At 43.8% G+C, this 25,330-nt stretch overlaps 1 protein-coding gene across 1 annotated transcript in view; it reads left to right on the forward strand.

The window, feature by feature from the left end:
* The window catches only part of GLP1R (glucagon like peptide 1 receptor), a 328,220-nt gene that overhangs the window by 216,337 nt on the left and 86,553 nt on the right, over positions 1-25,330 (forward strand). The window contains exons 6-7 of the mRNA XM_029592923.1: positions 22,893-23,046; positions 23,945-24,104. Of these exons, the coding sequence (XP_029448783.1) occupies positions 22,893-23,046; positions 23,945-24,104 (314 nt within the window). The remainder of the gene's footprint in view (positions 1-22,892; positions 23,047-23,944; positions 24,105-25,330) is intronic.

The raw sequence follows: 25,330 nt of genomic DNA on the forward strand, positions 1-25,330 counted from the left end.
GGCTGAAATCAGGGCAGGCGGCAGGCAAGGAAGAGTGGCAAGGTAAGCATGGGTCAAACCTGAAGTCAGTTGGAGAATGGTCAGGCAAGGCAAAGGTCAAAACTAGGAGAAGGGCAGGAGCGTGGTCAGACGAAGCAGTGGTCAAAGCCAGGAGTCAGTCAGAAGCAACAAACAGGGTAGACACGGAACACAGGAGCAGGAATGGGTACCAGGATCAGGAACAGGAACGCAGACGAATCAGGAACCAGGAACACTGAGGAAATGTAGGAACAGCAACTAGACACACGACTAGCATGGAGACCTGTTGCCAAGGCAAGGAAGCACTGGCTGGGCCCGGCCTTAAGTACCAGGACCCAGTGACATCATCATCCGGGGCCGCGGGTTGGATTCCCGCCCGGCCCCTTTAAAAGGAGAGCTGATGCGCGTGCGCCTAGGGAGGGGCGCGGCGCGAGGCGGCGCCATCTCCCCGTGAACCCCGCGGGGAGGCCCTCCACGGAGCTGAGACATCCGCTGCAGAGCTGAGAGCACGGGGAGCGTCCCGGAGTCGGAGGTGGCAGCCCACGGCTGCAAGAGAAGCAGACCCAGGTGCTGGAGCAGGTAAACAGGGTTAAGAGTGCCTTGCTGCGGTCCTGCCGCGGCCGGCACATGCAACAGTTCTCAGCTGTGCCTGCACAATCGTAACTGTTTCCTTGATATTCAGTTCAAACAACAATGGTAACTTTCATTCTGGTGTGCGGGCACAGATGTGCACATGTTTGCTGGCATGTGCACATGGACACATCCATTTTATAACCCACATGTGTATATGTGCATATGTTATAAAATCAGCAGGACGCACATACATGTGCACACCATTTTATATGGGTGCGCGCACATGCCATGTCTACCGTGTAAGAGGGGGGATTTTGTAAGATATGCTCTCTGATGCCATTTCCCCAGTCCATTCCCAGTTTGCCCAGTTAAAGGATAGGACTTGCTCCCCCCCCCCCCCCAGAGCTAACTAACCTTTCTTTTACCCTACCTACCCCGACCCTTAAAACCCTGCTGATAGCCTTTTTTGTTTGTTTGTTTTTATACTTATACCTCCTCCGTAGCAGAAATAAAGTTACGTGGTAGGGGACCCTGGCGCTCGCTTGTACATGTTAAATACTTACGAGCACATTGTAACTTGCGGATCCAAACTGCCCATGTCCTGCCCAGACTCCACCCTTGCCCCGTGCATTTTTCTGTCTTTTGGATTTGTGTGTATAGCGGAAGATACACACATACTTGGCTGCTTTATGAACTCTGCGTGGCACGCACTTTCCAGAGACACGTGTGTATCTCCCGGCTTTGGTTGCACGGAAGCCTTTTAAAATCTGTCAGAGTTTAAATCCTTAGGGATCCACACTCCCAGATATTTAATTTTGTTCTGCGCCCATGTAAGGGGAACAGGGCCTACCTGTTCAGCAAGTTTCGGGTTGAACGCCAGAGCCTCAGACTTAGTAAAATTAATTTTCAAACCCGCTATTTGCTGGAATTGTGAGAATAAGCTTATGATTTTAGGTATGCTTTGTCTAGGCTGGTCGACAAACAATAAGGACATTGTCAGAGAGCATAGCAATTTTTTATTAAATGCTTACCAATGAAAATCCTTTAAATACTTTATCCAATTTCAGCTGTATCGCCAGAGGCTCTGTCACTAAGATAAATAAAAGAGGAGATAGTGGACTACCCTGGTGGACTCCACACTGCAGATTGAAATGTTCCAACATAGAACCATTACTAAGAATGCTGGCACTAGGGTTATTTTACATAATGTTCAGCCACCCCCAACATCCTGTCCGAGAAGCCATATTAGATTAAAGCCCAAAACATGAGATCCCACGATAGCGAGTCAAACGCTTTTTCAGCATCTAAGCTAAGGATAACTGACTTTGCTTGGGTTTTTTTGATACAGCGCAGCAATCAACCTTCACACATTTTTAACCCTGTGCTGTTCTTTCACGAATCCCATTTGATCGATGTTTATTACCGGAGGTAGAATTTTGTTTATTCTATTAGCCAATATGGCAACTAAAATTTTCATATCAATGTTAATGAGTGAGATAAGGTGGTAAGACCCCACCTCCAAGGGGTCTTTACCCTTTTTAGGTAAGACAACAATTACCAACTGATTCATACCAGGAAATAATGTACCCGATGGTACAAGTTAGCTATAAAACAGCACAGGGAGCACGGGAAATTTCAATATTTTCTAAAATTCTATCCTGAGACCACCCACCCCTGCAGCTTTCCCAAGCTCTAATCCCTGAATAACCGAGAATATCTCTCCATCTCGCCTTGGAGCGTTAAGCTTCCCTTCCATTTCCTGTGAGAGTTTGGGCCACAGAAAGTCAGTAAAAAATAAAATCTCCCGGACCTCAAGATTCATCTCTTTATGACTATAGAGAGTCCTATAATACTCCAGAAACTGCTCTGTAATATCGGAAAACAAAAAAGTCAAAATGGAAAGCCCTCACTACGTTAACAAAACTATCCTACGAGGCGAAGATGCACTATATGAAAAAAGCTCTAAAGGTATAAAATACTAAAATGTCTAAAAGTGAATGGTGAGGGTTTCATATAATTGTTACTCATTAGAAATACCTACGAGGTAGTCCAATGACTTATGTATAATCATTAACCTCCCACCAACCACCTCTAAGTATTGAATTGAAAAAAACTAATATAGGACTGGTGCCTCAAAACACTGTGGGGTAGATTTTCCACTTGTGCGCACCGCATCCATGTGTGCACGCTTCTTGGCTGGTCGACAATTAAGGAGCGGACTGGGAGGGAACTTCCCTACATCCCTACCTAAATTTCCTCCCTCTTCCCCTCTCCTCCCCACCCCCTAAACCCTACCTTTTTCTTTTTTTCCCTCTGTTTGACAACTTACTTCAGCTCCTGAGGTAAGTTAAGGATTGGAGGGGGTGGGAAGGTTAGGGGAAGGGGTGGGAAGGTTAGAATAGGGGGTAGGGAACTGGGGAAGGCCGCGGGTGTCGGCGTGCGCAGGTTGCACAAATGTGCACCCCCTTCTGCGCACCGACCCCCGATTTTATAATATGCGATGTTAGAAAACCGCGTGTCCATGTGCGTGCGCCGGGTAGCGCACGCACATGGATGTGTGCGCACTAGTTTTGAAAATCTATTCCTTAGAACTTTTTTCATATAGTGCATCTTCGCCTCATAGGGTAGTTTTGTTAATGTAGTGAGGGCTTTCCATTTTGACTTTTTTGTTTACAGTTAATGCATTCACTTTGTGGTGAGTTTTCATATTTGGTCTGTAATATCAGAAAGGAAATGTTTATGTCTCCTCATGCCATCCTTAATGCCCGCTATACAAGATCTCGGACCATGCAGCCGCACCAGATTCACCAAGAGCTGGCTTGGTTTATATATATATATATATATATATATTTATTTATTTATTTTATTTTATTTAACATTTTTTATATATCGACAGCCGTTTGCACATCGTATCGGTGTGGTTTATTACCAAAATGATATAATTTGTATTGAAAAACTCTCAGAGACTTTACAGCTCTCTGGTGTAAGAGGTGATTCAAGGCAGCGCGTCGTCTGGTCCACTTTGAATTTAGATATTTCAGACATATCAGTCTCATGTTGAGATTGGGCAGGTTTCAAATCTTTTGTTAAATTTAAAATATCTGCATTCCGAATTCTAGTGGCTTTTGCCACATAAGCACTTATGTGGCCCCACATAACTGCCTTCCCAGCCTCCCAAAGCAAAGAAGCTGAAATTTCAGGAGCAGAATTAGTCCATCTATCTTTCAAATACACATGAAAGGACTTGTCCAAATAAAGTTCAGGACTCATCCACCACAAGAAGGGGGAGTGCTGGGATTTCCCCATCTCCACACCCACTGATACCAGAGTATGATCCGATAGGGATATTATACTCCTTTACCCAAGGGAATAACCTTTCAGACACCAAACATATAGTCCAATCTGAAGTAAGATTTATGAGGGTTGGAATAAAAAGTATAGTCTTGCTCACCTGGGTATAAAACCTTCCAAATATCTAACAAACCCAATTCTTTACCCGGAAAATTAATGCCCAGTCCCTCATCTCGCCTATCAGGGTTCTTGTCCACTTTACAATCTCTTTTCCTATCAGCAACAACATTGAAATCTCCCCCAACCACCAATTTATATTCCAAAAAATGTAGTAAAATGCTAAGCAGGTTGATGAAAAAATCATGAGAATATATATTTGATGCATAAAGATTACAAAGAAAACAATTTTGTTGGTACAGCGTACCACCAACTATAAAATATCTGCCTTCCTTATCTTGGATCTGGCGCTCGACTTGAAAGGGCAACTGCTTATATAGAACAAATGCTACACCCCATTTTCTGTTAGAAAAAGAGGAGTAGATACATTGTCCCACCCACTTCCGTTTTAATTTCTTATATTTCTCCTGTCAGGTGTGTCTGCTGTAAAAATACAATCCTTTAAAACATGCTCAACAATTTTTTACGTTTTACCGGCGAGTGGATCCTGTCTATATTCAGCTTTATTTTAACCTTTGCATAATTATTCATAAACAAGAGATAAACCTCCCTGCCCCTTTCAGGACATGACAAAGGAAATTTCTTATTCTGGAGGCCTCCCAGCCTAGACCCCCATATTCCCATAATCACCTTGAAATTCCAGTTTCTGTACCCCTCAACACTATAGATTTGGATTTCGCCCGCAAACCCCCAACCCTTTCCCTCCCCCTCCACACATACCTGCACGTCAACTCATTCATACACACTACCATATTCCCTTAACTCAGAACTATAAATTGGATGACTCCAAATAGATGGCTATGAGATTTCCGCAGTTGCTTCAGTCTGGGTGGGGAGAGACCTTTCCATTTGCATGAGTGGGGAGTTCTATCAGATATTTAGGGGTTCGTATTCCATATGATTTGGGGTCTTATATAAAAAGAATATTTCACCATTAGTGGAAGACACCAAGCTCAAATTTCAACAGTGGCAGGGATTTTCTATTTCTTTAATGGGGCATATTAACTTATTTATAATAGTCATCCTTCCCAAGTGGCTGCATACTTTTCAGACCCTGCCTCTCCAGCTTATACATAGGGACCTCAAGATTTTAGATACTTTACTGTTAAAATTTGTATGGAAAGGATCTAGACCCAGAATACCTTTGTGATGGATAAAGAGGGGCTGGGATAAGTGGGGTATGGCTCTACCAGACATGAGGCTATACAATGAAGTGTACTTAACATGGCTGCTTTGGGACTGGCTTTTTTTCTACTTCCACCTATGTAGATTTAGCAATGGAGGCAATGCTCTCGGTGCCATTTTCTTTAAACAAAGTGCTCCATGCACACTACAGTAAGATACCAAAAGATATGCGAAAGAGTATATTGGCCGCCTTGTATAAGCAACTGAATTGTAGTGCCGAGATTTCTCCCCTTAGAACACAAGGAAATAAAGATTTTCCAGTCGGTGATCAGGGAAAGGCTTTTATTAGGTGGGCCACAACAGGGATTTTGCATCTCCAACGTGTGATGGGGTTGAACGGGACAGTGTTTCCCTTTCAAATCTTGAAAGACATATAATTTACCGGAAAAGAATGTGTTCTCATCCCTGCAGATGTGGAACTATATTTTGTCAGTATCAAGAGAGGGTCTTATGTCTGATGTAACTGCAGAACTAGAGGACTTTTTAAGATTAACAAGTTGAAGAAGGTTTCTATTTCTAAATTCCATAAAGCATAATAAAAACTAGATTTGAGTAATTCATGCTCTACGTTGGCAAAATGATATGGAGTAGAGAGCTGACGTCTTCACCTACTGCAGAAGTATTATTGGCCAGCATTTAAGAGGACATGGGGTATTACTGCCAAAGCCTATTTAAGAGAAATGTATCATACATTTTTACAGAGGGTCTATATCACCCCAGATAGAGCCCATAGAGCACAATTGGCCCCCAGAGATGTTTCTGGGAAATGCGGAGCCATGTCGGGTTGTCTCATGTTTTCTGGTCTTGCCCTAATATATAACATTTTTTGGAGGGCAATCACAGGATTTGTTGGGTGCATTAATGTGGGAAAACCTGTACCTAATTGTGCTGAAGTTAATCTTTTTGATGATGTGTCTTCTTTGACTGTGTTAGGTATAAACGAATGCTTATTCATTAGAAAAGCATTCTTGATAGGAAAGAAGTCCATTCTGGTGATGTGGAAAGACTCAGTAGCCCCCTCCTTTTGCTTGTGGAGAAACCAATTACACTTATACATGCAATTGAAGAATGAGGCAAGTGTATCTTCAAGAGCAGATCAATACATAAGAACTTGCCTGCGAAATCCCACAGTTAGATTTACAACTACTAATGGACTTAGTAGGAGATATAGGGAGGAGGGTTGGGTGGGATGGGAAAGGAGGGGGGAAGATACAGTGCAGGGGATGAAAACTTGAACAATGTTATCTGTTTGATCTTGGCAGGTAGCTGAGTGTGCATAAGAAACTCAGGACACTTGGCTTTGCTTGCTTATTTCGTTTAATAAACAAGTTCAAACATAAAAGAATAAAATATAACTAAGAAAAATAATAAAGATTCTGGCTGACAGAATGAGATACAGTATATATATATTTATGTATTTTTCCTGATGTATATTAACACAGCTCATCACCAGCGACTTCAAGTTGTTACCAGGATTATAAAGGTTAAAATGAGCTTCTTGATATTTTTATTGTACACTTACCTGAAACTTCAAAAAAGCATTTGATTTCAATGGGTACTGATTTCTGTCAATACCTTACATTTTTCCTGGGTCAACTTACTTAGGTCAAGGAAGACCCTGACTTTCTGATCCTAAAAGAATAGCTCTTTATGGAGAAAAAGACCGCTGTGCCCAGTCCATCAGCTTCTAAGACAAATGTCACAAGAACAGTTGCTCTTGTAACCTGTATCTCCTGCGATTTTTTCAAAGGTGCAAACCTACTGCTCCCTTCTTCCATAATCACCTTACTTCCATAGGAGAAAGGTAGTAAAAGGCTTCTGTAGGATATTTCCAAATTTCCAGGTCGATACAGTAACGTTGAGTTAAAGATTCCCGGTCTGTAACGTGCTGGGAGCGCACAATACAGACGAGTAAGGCCATCCAGCGATACAGTCTCCAGTTTCACGCGTCCTTAGCACTTCCTAAACCCTTTCCTAAACCCTTTCCGCACCCAGCATGTAAATGAACGAAAAAGCTGTATAATGAAGGAATTAGCTATTCCCCTGCGATACTGTAACGGGCGCTGATATTATCTCCTCCGTAACCCGCTGTTCTGCCGCGGCCTTAACCTGCTAGTTTACCGCCTCCCCCTAGTAGGAGTTAGTGTAGTGTAGTGTAGGGTAAAAACATTGCTTACCCGCCCTGGTCCCGTCCGGTCTCCTGCAGCCCCGTCCGGTCCCCTCCTCCCGAAGCAAAAAAAAACCAAACGAAAAAGTAGCAAGGCTCGGGCCTGCTATGGTAAGTGTAAAAAGTGTAAAAAACAAAAAACCTGTGTGTTATATAAAAAAATAAAACAATTTTAAATACCTGTCGGAGGGCCGTGGGTCCCGGTGGGCAGCGGGCAGCCATCAGCGGCATCCGGTAGTCTCTTCTCCCTTCCTCCCTCCCTCCCCTGCCTGGATGAGCGCCAAAATCGCACGGGCGGGTCGGCAGCGGGGGGGCGGCAGCAGGATCCGGGAGCGGCGGGTAGGCAGCAGCGGGGTCCGGGGGGGTAGCGGCAGCGGGGTCCGGGGGGGGCAGCGGCAGCGGGGTCCGGGGGTGGCAGCGAGATCCGGGGAGCCAGCAGCGGCAGCATGTTCGATCGAGCAGGCAGGTAGGTGGCAAAGTAAAGATGGCCGCCTGCACGGGAAAATCGTGCAATTGGCCGCTGAAGACGTGACGTCACGACGTTTGGCGTCACGGGGTGTGACGTCACGTCTTCAGCAGCCAATTGCACGATTTTCCCGTGCAGGCGGCCATCTTTATTTTGCCACCTACCTGCCTGCCCGATCGAACACGCTGCCACTACTCGCTCCCCGGATCTCGCTGCCGCCCCTGGATCCTGCTGCCGCTGCCCCCCCGGACCCCGCTGCCGCTGCCCCCCCGGACCCCGCTGCTGCCTACCCGCCGCTCCCGGATCCTGCTGCCGCCCCCCCGCTGCCGCCCCCCCCCCCCCCGCTGCCGATCCGCCCGTGCGATTTTGGCGCTCATCCAGGCAGGGGAGGGAGGGAGGAAGGGAGAAGGGACTACCGGATGCCGCTGATGGCTGCCCGCCGCCCACCGGGACCCACGGCCCTCCGACAGGTATTTAAAATTGTTTTATTTTTTTATATAACACACAGGTTTTTTGTTTTTTACACTTTTTACACTTTTTTACACTTCCTGGTGCCTGTCATTTCAAATGTCATTTGAAATGACAGGTACCAGCGCACCCAGGTTACTGTATAGGCGCTGTATTAAGCGCCTATACAGTAAAATGGGTTGCGCGGGCATAACCCTTCCCTACCGCTTTAAAGCCGCAGCATGCATTTGCATGCGATTAGAGGAGAGTATCGGGGAGTTAGTGAAGAGAACTGTGCGTGCGGGGAGGAAGGGTGCGCCTGACACTGCCGCACTGTTTTTACCGCGGCCTTACTGTATCGAGCCGTTCCATAGGAGAAAGGTAGTAAAAGGCTTCTGTAGGATATTTCCAAATTTCAAAAAAGTATTTTTTTTAACGTTCATAGAAGCAACACAGTACTGGTAAAACTAACAAAATGCAGATTTTTTTCTTCTGATACTATTTTCTAAGCTTTTAGCTTTACTCCAAAGCATTTGATGCATTGACCTTAATGAGAGCAACATTAGTCGCCTGCAGAGTAGAGATTTTGCTCTCATGCACTTGCAGGCATTCCCCGTATTTTCCTAATATATTTTGAGTTGTCAATTTAGTGCAAGTCTCAGCAGTAAAGGAAGAGAGTTAAGTACCATCTCCTGTAAGGGAAGTCTCATCAGATACTAATGAACAAACTTTACCCACTGAAATATTCTGTGTTGGCCTGGGAGATGGAGTAAGAACAAATTCAGATGGAGCAGTCATACACAAGGCAATCAGTTTAGCGATAGCTGTCAGTGTCAGGAGTCTCAGAGCTTACCTCCACAGACCCCTCCCATTCCTTCTATTCCCCGCTGAACTCCGGAGTCAGGGTTCAGCCCCAGGAAGGCTGCAAACATTTTCTTCCCACTTGTTCAGTATCTTGGACTCTTGCCAAAACGTCTGCTACTACATCAGTATCATCATTCAGCAAAGGCACTTCTGTGAAAACACCGCTAGCTGTTGCTTCATATAGTGGTGGGATGAGAGCAAGGCAATCTCCCTTCAGAGCCAAGAGAAGCCCTCGGGAGTGATTAGGTGTAACGCTTAGCCGGTCGTGGGCTGGTCCTGCAACTGGCCACACTCATCCAGGATACCGACGTGCTGCTTCGCAGCTCCCTTGCCCCTGCCCCTGCCCCTGCCCCTGCCCCTGCCCCTGCCCTCCGTAGGCGCACAAGCCCACCCCGACTCACCTCATATAGGCCCCGTAGTGGGAAACATGACTTGGCATCTCCTGATGACGTCAAGCCCTTCGGGCCATTTAAACCCAACTGGATCCCAGGATCTTTGCCTCAGCAGCAGGCTCTCCTGCAGCCTTGCAGTGCGTGCTGTTTTCCGTGTGCCTCCTTACTTCTTTGCCTTGCCTCATTGTTATCTTGTGCGAAGATGTGGCCTTAATGACCCTCCTTAACCAATGCAGGACCAGGCTAGATGACTGGTCCCCCTTAAATTCCCCACAGAGGAAGAGAGCTCTGTGGGCAGAACCCTGCCGGGGATGCTGAGTCCTGGGATCAGGAGATCCTGCTTCTCTAGGAGAAGGCAGATCCTAAATACACTTCTGACCTAAGACTGTAAGTATTCCTGCTGGAGGTAAGCAGGGTCACTAGGAGAAGGTAGCTCCTTTATGTATTTATTTATTTATTTATTTTAAGTTTTTCTATACCGGCATTCGCGATGGGTATCGCATCATGTCGGTTTACAATTAACAAGTGAAGAGGTAACAAGAGGTCATAAATAACAATAAATAACAAAAATTAAAAAAGGTAGTAGTAATAGTAACAATATACAAGTGAAAGTTAAGGGTTGCAGTTACAATAAAACAGGGTAGTAATAACTTGGAACAGAGAAAAGAAGCTGGGGTTTTTAACTAGATACATATGATACATATATGCATATCAATGCATATACAGTACATTTATACAGTACATTTATACAGTACATTTATACAGTACATTTCTCTCCTGACTAAACCTGTGAGTGTTGCTGCTAGAAGGTTAGGCACTCTACTTTGATTGTATGCCGAGAAGTGTGAATACATTTATAAACTGTTAAGAAAAGACTGGAGTCAGTGTGGTTTCTGCCTCCAGCCTAAGAAAGTTGCTCGGTCATCACAAATATGGAGTCATTTTGGGAATTTCTCTCTATATTGAGCACAGAGAGATACTCAAGTCTCCCAGAAGAGGAACAGAAAGAAGAAAAGAAAGTTTGTGGTGTGTGTGTGTGGCTTGCCAGTTTTGGGGGCACAGCGGTGCTTCTAAACTGGTATACAGAGCACTGTAAAGAGTTTTAAAAGGGTGTGGCTCAGGGAGCACACAGAAGTAAAGCAGTTGCAGTTTTCTCTGTTGGAACATAGAGAATTGGGCACGAGGTCCTGTGACTCTAAACAGGGTACAGAGCCCAGGAGTGTACAGAACACTGAAGGCTTTAAAAGACTGTGGCTCAGGGGAGCACAGAAGCCAAACACTGACGATGAATGTGTTTCCTGCCCCAAAGAAGCAGTTTGGGACAGAAGCAGTGCTACTAGTCACATAAAGAGTACTGAGTAGTTTTAAAGACTGTGGCTCAGGGGAACACAGAATGTAAATGCTGAACGTCTGTGTTTTAATGCAGGGAAGAGTGGCCTATGGCCTGAAAGCACAAGTGGTTTTAAATGAACCATTGCAAGTAACGGGGTCAGCGCCACTTGCCTAGGCAAAGCTCTCACAGCCGATGCAATATCAAGCGTAGAAAAACCGTGCATCCAAACGGGACGCTCATTTTTTTCAATGCACGCACATTCCCCTCTCCCGGGAGCCCAATACAATAGGCAAATGAGCTGCCACGCTACAAAGCATGTGCTAGGGATAAATTGTACATCCCTAGCATGTCCATGGCATCAGGCACCCAGGAAATGTGGCTTTGCGTGGGTTAGTAAAATGGACGCTCGATCTACGAGTGTCCGTTCTCCTAACCCGTGGCTGTGCGTGGATTACAAAAACAGACGCTTGTTAATTGAGCATCCGTTTTCTTAACCCGCGTAAAGCCATATTTCCTGGGTGCGGTGCTAGGGGCATGCTATTGCCCCTAATGCCTCCGTTTTAGCCTGACCCCTCCTTTACAGTATGGCGCGCCCAGGAGAGGTGGCTGGGCACGCGTTAGCAAAGCTCAACACTGAGTGCCCATTTTCCTGCGGACCTTACAGTACTGACCTGTAAAACTGTCAGTATTCCTGCTGGAGGTAAGCAGGGTCACTAGGAGAAGGCAGCTCCGATATACAGAAACATAGAAAGTGATGGCAGGAAAGGACCCTACGGCCCATCCAGCCTGCCCAGCAAGCTCCCATAGTTTTATCAGTTTCCCATTCTTATCAGTTACTCAGACTCTTGGTTACTGTTTGAGTCCTATTTCCTTCCTCCCCCGCACTGTTGAATCAGAGAGCAATGTTGGGGTTTCATCAGAAGTGTAGTATCAGGCTTTTGGATAAGGGTATGTAATCGCCGCATCAAGCAAGTTACCCCCAAGCTTATGAGTTTTCCTACCCCATACATTTCTGTTCTGACTCAACCTGTGAGTGTTGCTGCTAGAAGGTAGGCACTCTACTTTGATTGTATGCCGAGAAGTGTGAATAAAGCTATAATCTGTTAAGTAAAGGCTGGAGTCAGCTTTTCTGCCTCACTGCCCGCCTTGTCTGCTTTGCCTGGCTGTTTCCTTGTCTTGCCTTATCTCGCTGTTTCCTTGTCTTGCCTTATCTCGCTGTTTCTTTGTCTTGCCTTATCTCACTGTTTCCTTGTCTTGTCTTATCTCATTGTTTTCTTGCCCTGTCTGGTCCTGCTTGTGTCTTGGTCCCCAGTGCTTTGCCTTTGCTTGTCCATCCGTCTCTGCCTGCCTCCTGGTTCTGACCCTTGCTACGAACTCTGACCTACTCTTCTGCACTGCCGCCTGCCCTGACCCCATCTTGGACCTCGACCTGCCTGCCTGCCTGCTACCTGCTCTGATCTTGGTGTTAACCCATATAGGTTAAATAAAAACAATTTAAATTCCCCGGATCTCAGCCGAGGTTGGTGCAGGGGGAAACGTGAGGAAGAGTCCTGGTGCGTGACCGGGGGAAAGCAAAGGAGGGAAAAGAAATGAAAGAAGAAAATTTCTATAAAGAGGAAAGGGGGAATAAAAGGGGCAAGTTTAGGTGTGTCTGATTGAAGGTTCTGTCTGGATGTGGCTGTCGCAGGATCACTGAGCTTGGGACGGCTGCTGTCAGCATTGCACGTGTGACAGTTAAACAGGGAGTGGGTGGGCAGCCTTGAGAGAGAGAGGTCGTGTATAGGAAGATCCTTTCTCTCAGTGTGGGGATGTGAATATGTGAGTGAGAGTTTTAGTTAACTTAGAGAGCCCCGCGGGAGTTTGGCTCTAGCGTGGGGATGTGATAGGGACTCTTAAAAAAAAAAAAAAAGAAAAGAATTTTATTGAAGTTTGTTGGTTTTAAACTGGCAGTGGTCTAGTTAATGTAACATAACTTCCTCTCTGAAGCCGGTTGAACTTAAACCTGGCTGATAGGAAGACAGAGCCACTGTTAAGCTGCTGTTACCGCCTGAATTTAAAGGAACCTTTTAGGAGTCTGAGGATCCTATATTGATTTCAAGGGAATGTCTTAAGCTTTAAGAAATATTGTAAGAGCTGAGGCACAGGTTAAAAATTGGCCACTTCTGAGCTGTACGCCGAGGGCCATATTTATTGCCTAAGTGCCTATAACTAAAGCTTTGAATTGAGGTTCAGTACATGTGCACAAGTGAACTATGCTGATGCATAAAGACCCCCTATAATCTATTTACATTTTTTAAAGACTGTCTGGTTAAGGGTTTAGTGAGAGGGCTTACAATTATTCATTTATTTGTATGTTAGGGAGGGTTTAAGTAAAAAAAAAATAGTTTCTTTTAATTAGTTTTTTTTAGATAGGTAGTAGGTGTCTGAGGAAGACCTGCAGTGGAGAAAACTGGAGTCTTTGAAAAGAAGAGGAAGAAGCGAAATCTGAAAGAAAGGGCCTCACCGGTCTTCAATTGGTGAGCTCACTAAAACAAAGACAATAAAAGAATTTTTGTAGGAAAAGGAATAGGAGAATGGACCAGAAAGAGTGTTAGGGGTTATGTATAAAGACTGCGACATTTATGAAAGGAAAGAAAGAGAGTTAAAAAAAACAAAATAGAGATGGAACAAGAAAAAAAATGTACTTAGCTGATGTTTTCATCGAATCTCAAGGAATTTAAAGAACCTATCTATAGAAATAAAATTATAATAAAAAGGAAGGATACATAAGTTAAAGGATAGAGAAAGCGAATTTTGTATTTATATTTATCTGATATATGTTGTCGATTCTGTTGGACCTGGGATATTTCCAGAATGTTATGTAACAAACCAAAAAAAAAACAAAAAACCCCCGTTATTTGCTCTAACTCTACCACTTCGAGTCTGAGTGTTTTCTCCCTAAGTATATTAAGATAGTGTACAGTTACCTAGTGATCAAAAAGAAGTGTAAAGTTTCAACTTTTGGTTTCTAATTCTTTATTCTTGTAAACCTTTAGCCCCACTGCTAACAAACACCCCTTATATTAGAAGGCCAGGCTAGCGACTACTCTAGCGGGGACTTGGGGTGTGAGTGTTCCCAGGGGGTGGGGCTTACATTGGCTTGGTCCCAGATACTATTTGCTCATTGCCTGCCCTGACCTCAGCTTGGACCTCGACCTGCCTGTCTGCCACCTGCCCCGTCCTTGGCGTGGACCCGGATACCATTTGCTTGCTGCCTGCCCTGACCGCTGTCTGAGACTCAACTATGTCTGACTGCTCCTTACAGGACTCTCACCTAAGTCCTGCTGGCCCCTGGAATCCAAGGGCTCAATCTGCGGGCAGCGGGGCTGGGATAGGTGAAACCCCTGATCCAGTTCTAGTAAAAGCGAGTCCACCTGCTGTCGGCATCGCTTTAGTAGGTTCATCTGCTTGGCTGCATCAACCATGCTACGGCCAAGGACCCACATCCATGCCATTAGGCCACTTGCTACTTCTTCCAGCCGCATCCCAGTAATTCAATCTCTCAGTTCTCTAATCTGCACCAACCACTGGACATAACAGTCTATCGGATTGATCTCTGGGGAGAAGGCATAGGGTATGTGCAAATCCTCCCTTTCTTCTTCACTATTTTGGCAAATGTAGCTTTTTTTCCCCTTGATGAGATCTAGTCCATAGCAAAGCTTCTCAAAGCAGGATCACAGAGTATCAGCCGTCTTGCTTCCCCAGGCTGTCTATTATTATTAATTTGATATTTGTTCCCTGCCCAGAGCACCTATTGAAAAGCAGACTGTAAATAAAATCATTGATTGCTCCAATCACCTTTTGAAGATAATCTTGGCTGACTCACAGTGTGTCCATGGGATCAGAGTCCAGGCTTCAAGGGGGTGTAAGACAGTGTTTACGAATTCTTATCCCTGCTCTAGGACAACACAGACAAGGGATAAAGGCCTGAAAAAAGCGAGAGTGTCAGAGAAGGCACTTCTGCGTGTCCTTCCCAAATTAAATTAGCAGCCCAAAACTCATTAGCAGTTTTGTTTTTGTTTGATCATGGTAGCAATTCACTGAGAGCACAAAATCTGTTTAGTGCTGGATGACAAGTGTGTGGTAAATTGCCCCTCTAATGAGGATAATTGAATCTGTAGGTGCTGTATGTTTTGTGGAAGCACAAAGCATTCCCATTGCTCTCATACTTAAGCACCATAATTGGCACATTTTAATTCAGAGACTAAGTGAGAAGAGCCCATGGCAATAGTTTATTCCTTCTCTCACCTTTTAACAAGTGCTAATTGGCTCAGCCCATGGAATTGTTTTATTAAAAATGTGTACAGACCCAGCAGTGGGCATCATTCAGCAGTGGCCTGGGCAGCCTGAAACACTCTTGTGCCACTTCGCATGCAGCTTTCGCAGACGGACTCAGGCCTAGCCTGAAACACTCGGGGCGGGCAGCATCTTCTGATCGGTCGCCTTGTCCGAGCATTAATTAGCCTAGAAAGTTGCCGGCACCGTGGCTGTACTTCCAGCATTGCAAAATACGTGTAGTACAGTTAAATCAGTCCTTCTGGTTTCTTTAATGTATATATCTTTATTTGAAAAGACTCCTCAAGTTTCAAGTGGTTAAGGTAATACAATGCACTTAATAGACCCCAACTTGGATATTGTGTTTCACCCCACAGGCTGCGTTGGGAGGGACAGGAAAGCAGAATTCATAAACTCTCAAGAGTCCATTCTAATAAGAAGAACATAAGAAATTGCCATGCTGGGTCAGACCAAGGGTCCATCAAGCCCAGCATTCTGTTTCCAACAGTGGCCAATCCAGGCCACAAGAACCTGGCAAGTACCCAAACACCAAGAAGATCCCATGCTACTGATGCAATTAATAGCAGTGGCTATTCCCTAAGTCAACTTAATTAATAGCAGTTAATGGACTTCTCCTCCAAGAACTTATCCAAACCTTTTTTGAACCCAGCTACACTAACTGCACTAACCACATCATCTGGCAACAAATTCTAGAGCTTAACTGTGTGTTGAATGAAAAATAATTTTCTCTAATTAGCAATGTGGTACTTGCTAACTTCATGGAATGCCCCCTAGTCCTTCTATTGTCTGAAAGTGTAAATAACTGATTCACATCTACTCATTCAAGACCTCTCATGATCTTAAAGATCTCTATCATATCCCCCCTCAGCCGTCTCTTCTCCAAGCTGAACAGCCCTAACCTCTTCAGCTTTTCCTCATAGGGGAGCTGTTCCATCCTCTTTATCATTTTGGTTGCCCATCTCTGTACCTTCTCTATCGCAACTATATCTTTTTTGAGATGTGGCGACCAGAATTGTACGCAGTATTCAAGGTACGGTCCCACCATGGAGCAATATAGAGGCATTATGACATTTTCTGTTTTATTAACCATTCCCTTCCTAATAATTCCTAACATTCTATTTGCTTTTTTGACTGCTGCAGCACACTGAGCAGACGATTTCAAAGTATTATCCACTATGATTCCTAGATATTTTTCCTGGGTGGGAGCTCTTAATATGGAACAGTTGGAACCTAACATCGTGAAACTACAGAAAGGGTTATTTTTCCCTATATGCAACACCTTGCACTTGTCCACATTAAATTGGATGCCCAATCTTCCAGACTTGCAAGGTCCTCCTGTAATGTATCACAATCTGCTTGTGATTTAACTACTCTGAATAATTTTGTATCATCCACAAATTTGATAACCTCACTCGTCGTATTCCTTTCCAGATCATTTATATATATATTGAAAAGCACCGGTCAAAGTACAGATCCCTGAGGCACTCCACTGTTTACCCTTTTCCACTGAGAAAATTGACCATTTAATCCTACTCTCTGTTTCCTGTCTTTTAATCAGTTTGTAATCCACAAAAGGACATCGTCTCCTATCCCATGACTTTTTAGTTTTCTTAGAAACCTCTCATGAGGGACTTTGTCAAACGTCTTCTGAAAATCCAAATACACTACATCTATCGGTTCACCTTTATCCACATGTATATTAACCCCTTCAAAAAAAAAGCAGATTTATTAAGCAAGACTTACCTTGGGTAAATCCATGTTGACTGTGTCCCATTAAATCATGTCTTTCTATATGCTCTATGATTTTGATCTTTAGAATAGTTTCCACTATTTTTCCCAGCACTGAAGTCAGGCTCACTGGTCTATAGTTTCTTGGATCGCCCCTGGAACCCTTTTTAAATATTGGGGTTACATTGGCCATCCTCCAGTCTTCAGGTACAATGGATGATTTTAATGATAGGTTACAAATTTTAACTAATAGATCAGAAATTTCATTTTTGAGTTCCTTCAGTACCCTAGGATGCATACCATCTGGTCCAGGTGATTTGCTACTCTTTAGTTTGTCAATCTGGCCTACTACATCTTCCAGGTTCACAGCGATTTGGTTCAGTTCGTCTGACTCATCACCCTTGAAAGCCATCTTCAGAACTGGTATCTCCCCATCATCCTCATTAGTAAACATGGAAGCAAAGAATTAATTTAGTCTTTCTGAAATGGCCTTATCTTCCCTAAGAGTCCCTTTAACCCCTCGGTCATCTAACGGTCCAACTGACTCCCTCACAGGCTTCGTATAAGTTTTTATTATGAGTTTTTGCTTCTTTGGCCAACTTCATTTCAAATTCTGTCTTCACCTGTATTATCAATGTTTTACACTTAACTTGACAATGCTTATGTTTTATCCCATTTTCTTCAGATGGATCCTTCTTCCAATTTTTTAAGGATGTTTTTTTGGCTAAAATAACCTCTTTCACCTCACCGTTTAACCATGCCAGTAATCGTTTTGCCTTCTTCCACCTTTCTTAATGCTTGGAATATATCTGGACTGCACATCTAGGATTGTATTTTTAAACATTGTCCATTTCTGTTGAACACTTTTAACCTTTACAGCTGCACCTTTCAGGTTTTTTCTAAGTATTTTCCTCATTTTATCAAAGTTTCCCATTTGAAAGTTTAGTGTTAGAACTGTAGATTTACTTATTGTCCCCCTTCCAGTTATTAGCTTAAATTTGATCATGTTATGATCACTATTGCCAAGTGGCCTCACCACCATTACCTCTCTCACCAAAACCTGCATTCCACTAAGAATTAAATCTAAAATAGCTCCCTCCCTTGATGGTTTCTGAACCAATTGCTCCATGAAGCAGTCATTTATTACATCCAGGAACTTTATGTCTCTAGCAAGTCCTGATGTTACATTTACCAAGTCAATATTGGAGAAATTGAAATCTCCCATTATTATTGCACTGCCAAATTGGTTTGCTTCCCTGATTTCTCTTAGCATTTCATCATCTGTCTGACCATTTTGTCCAGGTGGACGGTAGTATACTCCTATCACTATACACTTACCCAACACATATGGGATTTCTACCCATATAAATTCTATTGAGCATTTAGTCTCTTGTATGATCTTTATCCTGTTGGACTTTATACCCTCCCGGACTTAAAGTGCCACACCCCCACCAAGTTGATCCTCCCTATCACATAGAGGTCTTTTTAAAGCGCTCTGTCTGTCCTAAGAACTTCACACATCCTAAACAGGGAGAAGAAAAAGAAAGAATTTAGGCTTTGAAAAAAATGAGTTTGAGACTTATTAGAAAAAAAGATCACCTCTGATTCTTTCTTCTAAAGACAGCTCCTTAACTGGCAAGATAATTTGCTTTTCCGGGGGGGGGGGGGGGGGGGGGGGTTTGTAGGTTTCTCCCACTCATCAGAGGGACTTCAATTAGGAAAATCAGGGAGGGTGGCTGCTTCCTTCTGACCCTTCCTGTCCTGAGCCAGACCTCAGGAAACATTATGATTCCCTTACCTGTTCATTTCTGCTTCCCAGGGGCTGGAGAAGGGACAGGAGAAAATCTTCCTGGAACTGAAATGGCAGGATTTTATGAGCCCTGTGAGGACAAACTGAAGGCGGGCTGGGAATTCAGTAGCTTTAGAGGTCGATTTTAAAATGAGTGCGCGCGCATCCATATACGAGCGTATCGGCACGCGAGTGACAATACACTAAAATTTGTAATCCTGCATGCACTTGCGTGCCTATGTTTTAAAATGCACCAACCACGCGTAAGTCTGCTCCTAATTTTAAGAGGTTACTCGAGCACAGCTTGCACGCGTGTGTCTTCCATGGGACCACGTTGGCTTTTATGCTTACATGTCAGCACATGTTAAAACATGCTCAAGTGAGGCACATTCCTAGTTTTCCAATGAGTCCAGCAGTTTGGCCAGTTAATAGCGAGGTCTTTCAGAACCCTCTGGTCCTGCACGCTGCCAAATTGACCCAGAACCCTCCCCGTCCCATAAGTCCTTGGGATCTACAGAGTTGCTCCTTCTCAGGAATAGCTGTCAAGTTACACAGATATCTATCGTATGTGCGCTGCGGGTTTCATTTTTAAAATTCAGAGTTACGTATGTAAGTCTTATCCCCGCCTCTTTTCTGCCCCCTTTTTTGTCACGCACGCATGAGTACATAATGCAAATATTTGCGTTTTTTTTCAAATCCACGTCGCTCGCATACAACCCACATACACGCTTTTTAAAATTGACCTGTTGGTGTCTTATTTTGCACTGAGCTCCTGTCCTTTCCTCTCAGTTTGTACAGTAAAGGACCAGGCGCACACCCTGAGTTTTCTTAGGAAGCTGCTCTGGGTCTGTAGCCTCCCGCTAATTATTGTCATCTTACTCTTTGCAGTTCTCACACACACACACACACAAAATTAAACTGGGTGAGAGAAACCTCCACGGCAGAGATCCCCTGCCAAAAGCGAATCAGAGACCTCAGATAAATCTTTCCCGAGGAACAGGTGTCAGCATTTATAAGCCATTGCCGAATGATGAAAACTGCACACATCACAGCTCAGTGCTCCCCAGAGCACACAGTTATTGATTGAGGGATAGAAGAGCCTGCATCTGTGTTTACAGGTCACATCTGTATTTTCCCAAATGAATCTAGAAGCCCTGGCACTCACATCCAGGTATTTAGCTTTGATATTACACCGTTAGTGTGTTTTGCACCATGCAAAGTAAACACAGATGCACAATACCAAATGAGCCCAAGTCCTACAGGTAACAGATATGGAAGGTTCCTGCCCCTCAAAATCTCTGTTGTAAGATAAACTTTCATCAGATGAAGGGCCAGCTATAAGGATCAAACAAAAAAATAACCACCTTTGAAAACTTGGAATATCAATGCATTTACAGAGTTTTGAAATAGTGCAAGGTGTGCTCAAGGATTTAATTTCTGGAAACTTCTAAAAGGAAAAAAAAATAGAGAAAATCTGTGCATGCAAAAACTTGCACAAAAAGAGTGACAGGAATCGAGTCTGCTCGCTTCCCACTCCCCCACCAACCCCCTCTCCCGCAAGATCAAAATTTAGAGAAGCAGGCAATAGTGCCTCCCCCCCCCCACTTTCTGAATCACCTTTTTTGGAGAAATGTTTCCCTTCCAAAAACTGTGGAAAATGAAAGCCTGCGGCACAAGATGCACTATTGGTGCTTCAACCGGCAGGGAGAGCCCTCGGTGCACCACAAGAAGGAATAACTAAAAGAAGTGGTCTGGCTAGTGGCTATCATCCACTTTTACGGCTTGAGTGACCTGCACGGAGGTTCCACCCTGAACACCTGGCTGGGCCAAAAAGGTTGACCCGTTTTGGTCTTTGCCTGTCAGCATGTATTCTTGTTACTATGTTACCGGGCTTTTTTGGCGCATCCATGACTTTTCATGGATCTTGAATCCGGCTCAAAGGCGAGAGGCACATTGAGGGCGGGGCTACAATTTTCCGAAGTTCCAAATAGAGGGCCCCTGCAGAAATTGAGCTCTGACATTTTTAGGCCTAATACCGACAGGTACAATAAACCCTATTTATAAATAATCAGCACCTCGTTTCACTATGGATAAAGAGCGAGCAGAGTGCAGTGGCAGAGACCTGGATGCTGTGTTTGGGGCTCCCCTGAGGATTGTCTATGTGTGCGTCTTCCCGATCCCTGGGGATTGTCCCAATACACTCCTTAAAGAAACAAATATTTTATTTATTTATTTATCTATTTACATGTTTTTATATTCCCCCACCTCCAAAAGTGTTCAGGGGAAGGAGGATCACAATAAATACATTCATAAAATTACAATAGACATAAAATCAGTTTGTACATTAAACAATTAAAACACATTACACATTTAAAATAGACATCAAATTTCAAATACCCACTAAAATCCTTCATTAAAAAGAATTGCTTTTAGCTGCTTACGACCCTGTGGAATAAGTTGTATCAGGCAACTTATTCCAGAGGGTCGGGCCTAGGTAAGAAAACGCTCCTCCCTGCATAGTTCATAGACTGTTCATACTGTTGACACACTGTTGACACACTGTTGACACCCAGAACCTATGTTCATGTTTTTTACTCATCAATAATAAATTACTCCCTCCTCCCCCTCTCCCCAAACAACCTTCCCCCCCCCCCCCCCCCCATTAGCAAATCTCCCTCCCCATGGCCTCGTTTCGCTCTAATAGTGCGTACTGTTACTGATCCTAGTTATGTTATGTTATGTTATCCAAGTTGTTCACTCCCTTGTTCATTGTAAGACATATGTTGTCATTGTTTACTACCTGTTGTAATGTAAACCGGAGTGATAAGTAATTCTGTTACCTGAACTTCGGTATAAAAAAAGTTATAAATAAATAAATAATAAATAAATAGTCTTCAGATTACAGTTAAGAAAAAGAGGGGAAGCTAAGCAAATAGGCATCCACCGATCCGAGTGAGCATGCAAGAACATAGCTTTTAAGCTTAAAACCCAAGGAACTCACATTTTCATCATAAAGCAATTTGTGAATCATTAGCAACAATTTAAATTGAACTCTCGAATGCATTGGTAACCAGTGGAGTTCCTTTCATATAGGGGTCATGGATTCCCTTTATTAAACGGGCAGCAGCATTTTGCGTTGGCTGATTTGCATGTTCCACTTTTTTTTGACTGGCCTACTAGCAAACTGTTATAATAAGTCTACGAGACATAAATATTACTGATTGCACTACTGTTCTGAATAATTCCTTGGGCAGAATAGCTTTCAACCGGCAGACCATCTTCAATTTATAAAAGTATACAAGTATGAAAAAAAGTTTTTCATACTTGTGACTTTAATGAGAGCTCAAAATCTAAAAGAACTCCAAGATTCTTTGATTCAAGAACAATTGGTCTTTTAACATTTTCATAATCTAAATGTGTAAAACAAGGGCTAGGCTTTTTCCTGCCAATCCACAGAAGAGTGGTTTTTGAAATATTTAAAAATACATCATGTTGCAATAACCAACAATTGATTTTACCCATTATAGTGGAAAAATCAGTTCCTTTTACAAGACCATCAAATATGATTAGCAAATATATAAAAGATTACACCCTGGTCTTTTAACAATATAGCCAAATCCTTCATAAAAATGTTAAACAAGGCAGATGAGCCTTAGAGGACCCCCAACTTGGTTTCAAACCATCTAGAACAACGTTGACCTATTTTAACCCATTGTTATGTGTTGGTAATTAAGAGGTTAAACCATAATAGAACCTTTCCTTCAATCCCTAATATGCCAACAAATTCACAATCTGTACATATTCAGTCAGTCTTACCCTGGGGCTTGCATCTTCCACTCACTTCATCTTAGAAATGAAGTAAAAGCTGACAAGAAAAAGAGGCTCTCAAAGATTTCTCTTTATCTATCAATTAAATAATGTAAAAGGTTTTGCTAAACTTCTGCTTTAACCAGACGTGCCACTGAATACAGCGTTGTGGCCCACATGTACTGAAGGGTTTCTATGGGAAAAAATGCTTTGTCCATCCATCTCTGTGTGAATAAACTGCAGTGTCCTGGTACACAGCCCTGGTACAAATGCCCCCTCTCCCGGCAGCGCGGTTAAATCCCAGATTCCCTGTCTTACAGGCATTTGCACTGCACGAGGAACTCCATTCACCTGAATCTCTTCGCCTCCTTCATCCTGAGGGCAGTGTCTGTGTTCATCAAGGACGCGGCGCTGAAGTGGATGTACAGCACAGCAATGCACCGTAACCAGTGGGACGGACTCATCTCCTATCAGGTAACTCCCACCGCTTGTCCAAAAATGTCGCTCTTCTCGAGTGGGGCCTGCACTCAGCCCCGTGCTCTCCATCCATCCCTCACCTCCATTCAGCCGGCTAACCGGTGACCAGTCTGCCTCAAGCCTCAGGGCCGGGCAAATGCAGAGGTCTGTTATTATCTCATGACTCCAGTGACAAATAGTCCATACGAACTGATACGCCACAGCTGCATCAGGTGGACCTTTTTTTTTTGCTTTGTTTTACGGTTTCTTCTCCCTTCCCCCCACCCTCTCCGATCCCTCAGGCCAGGGTCTCATTGTGCTGAACATTTCGGACTGTCATCTCCTGGGAGCCTCCCAAATTCTTCCAGGAGAAGTTTAAGTTTCTGCCTGACCCTCCCGTAGTGCTTAGGCCTACACTGATCTCTCTCACCCCTGCTGACAAGTTGCTAAAATCTTTGCTTTTTTGTTTGTAGACCCAGTGTTGGATCTCATCCTCAGTTTGTTTGAACACTGAGAGCCAACATAAAGGATTGAACAAAAAAAAAAAAAATCTATTGGATCTCTTGTGTTTCTGCATGCACTGTATGAATTTTCCGTTTATGAAACATTTAAGCTCCAAGCCAAATTCTCATGCAATTGTCATCATTCTGTGAGGAAAACATTGTGCAAGAACAGTACAAGTCTTTAGTTAGTTTGTTAGTTATTTGTTCAGTGTGGTGAAGGTATAAATTTGACACTAGGGAAAAACTTAGACAGAAAGATTGCGTGTCTTCAGATAGCACTGTGAGACCTTCCTCCTAATGCTTAAAACTGGACTTTAGAAGATCCACACCTGTGCATCTTTCTGCAGGTTTTGCATTCTGTCCTTTCCTTCTCTGGGACCCTCCATACTGAGACCTGTTCTTCGCTTCCTCAGGAATCCCTAAGCTGCAGGCTGGTCTTTGTGATGATGCAGTACTGCGTGGCTGCCAATTATTACTGGCTTCTGGTTGAAGGTGTGTACCTGCACACGCTGCTGGCTCTCGCTGTCTTCTCAGAGCAGAGGATCTTTCGGCTCTATCTGTGTATTGGCTGGGGTGAGTACTACCCTTCTGTGGCATATAGAACTGGGAAACTCGCTATCCCCTCAGGGATGCATTCAAGTGCTTTCCTTGGCTGTTTACCATGCATTCTGATATTCTGAAACAGGAAGAGTTGCACACGATAACCCGCACTGAAGGGTTAGTGTTAGCAGAGTCAAACATACAGCACCAGTTTGTAAGCTTTATGGGATATTCCTTTGGACTGTAGTGATGCCTGCTATGGTTTTCACTTTTTTAGAGGGACACTTTTGTTTTTCTTGGCAAATATACAAACAAAACCCCACTGGGTATAGAAAATGTAAAGAAGTCCAGAGAGGAGCTCTTTCCCTTGAGACAGATTCACTGGGTTGAAACACGGGTGTGTGAAGAAGTTTTTATCTTTTTTTCAGTAGAACCGACTTGGCGAGCACCGCCTGGAGGTTCAGATGGTAAGTGCTAGGCACTGCCATGCAGAAGGCTCCCCATTTGATCCCTGAGGGGTTGGCTGGGGATGCTGCAGAGGCAGTGGTCACATCCCTGAGGAGGGACAGGAGGGAGTCATGGCTGACACTTAGTGGCCGGATTCAGGGCCTATGATGTCAGAGTTCCAGAAGGATCCCTGGTAGAAGGCCCCAGCCCAGGACTATCACCACAATGACCGGACGGAACGTAATTTGAGAGGGGGATATGAAACGAAGGCTCATGGCCCCAGATATGAACCCTGGTTCCAGTTGAGCTGACAGGACAAAGGAGCAGACAGGAACTGCCAGATCTGTCCCCAGGCAGGTCATTATTAAAAATCATTTCTGGCGCAGTGAACAGTTTATTCTGGTTGCAAACAAAAACTAGTTATAAACGAGGCCTTGAGAGAAGCAATCCAAGTGATTATGATGAAATAAGATGTTTACACTGTTTAGCGTTTGACATTCAGAATTCTTCAGTCTTCCCTTTTCCAGTCCCTGACTGATTTATGTGGTAGTTCTTGCAATAGTTTGTCCCTGAGTTTTCCTTTGCTCTAGCAAATTTATAACCACAGCAGTACAAAGACTGCCAAACTGTTGAGATGTTTTATGCAATAGATGGCTCAGACTAAACAAGTGAAACAAATTAGACAAAAGTGTTAAGTGTGGGTAAAGCAACAAATGGGATGTTGGTGATACAGAACTGGAGGCAATATCCGGGAGGTTGAGTGTAGACCAGCACCTAAGTGCAATAATAAAAATCTATTCTGCATAGAGCAG

The sequence above is a fragment of the Rhinatrema bivittatum genome, chromosome 3 (genome assembly GCF_901001135.1).
Source record: "Rhinatrema bivittatum chromosome 3, aRhiBiv1.1, whole genome shotgun sequence".
Lineage (NCBI taxonomy): Eukaryota > Metazoa > Chordata > Amphibia > Gymnophiona > Rhinatrematidae > Rhinatrema > Rhinatrema bivittatum.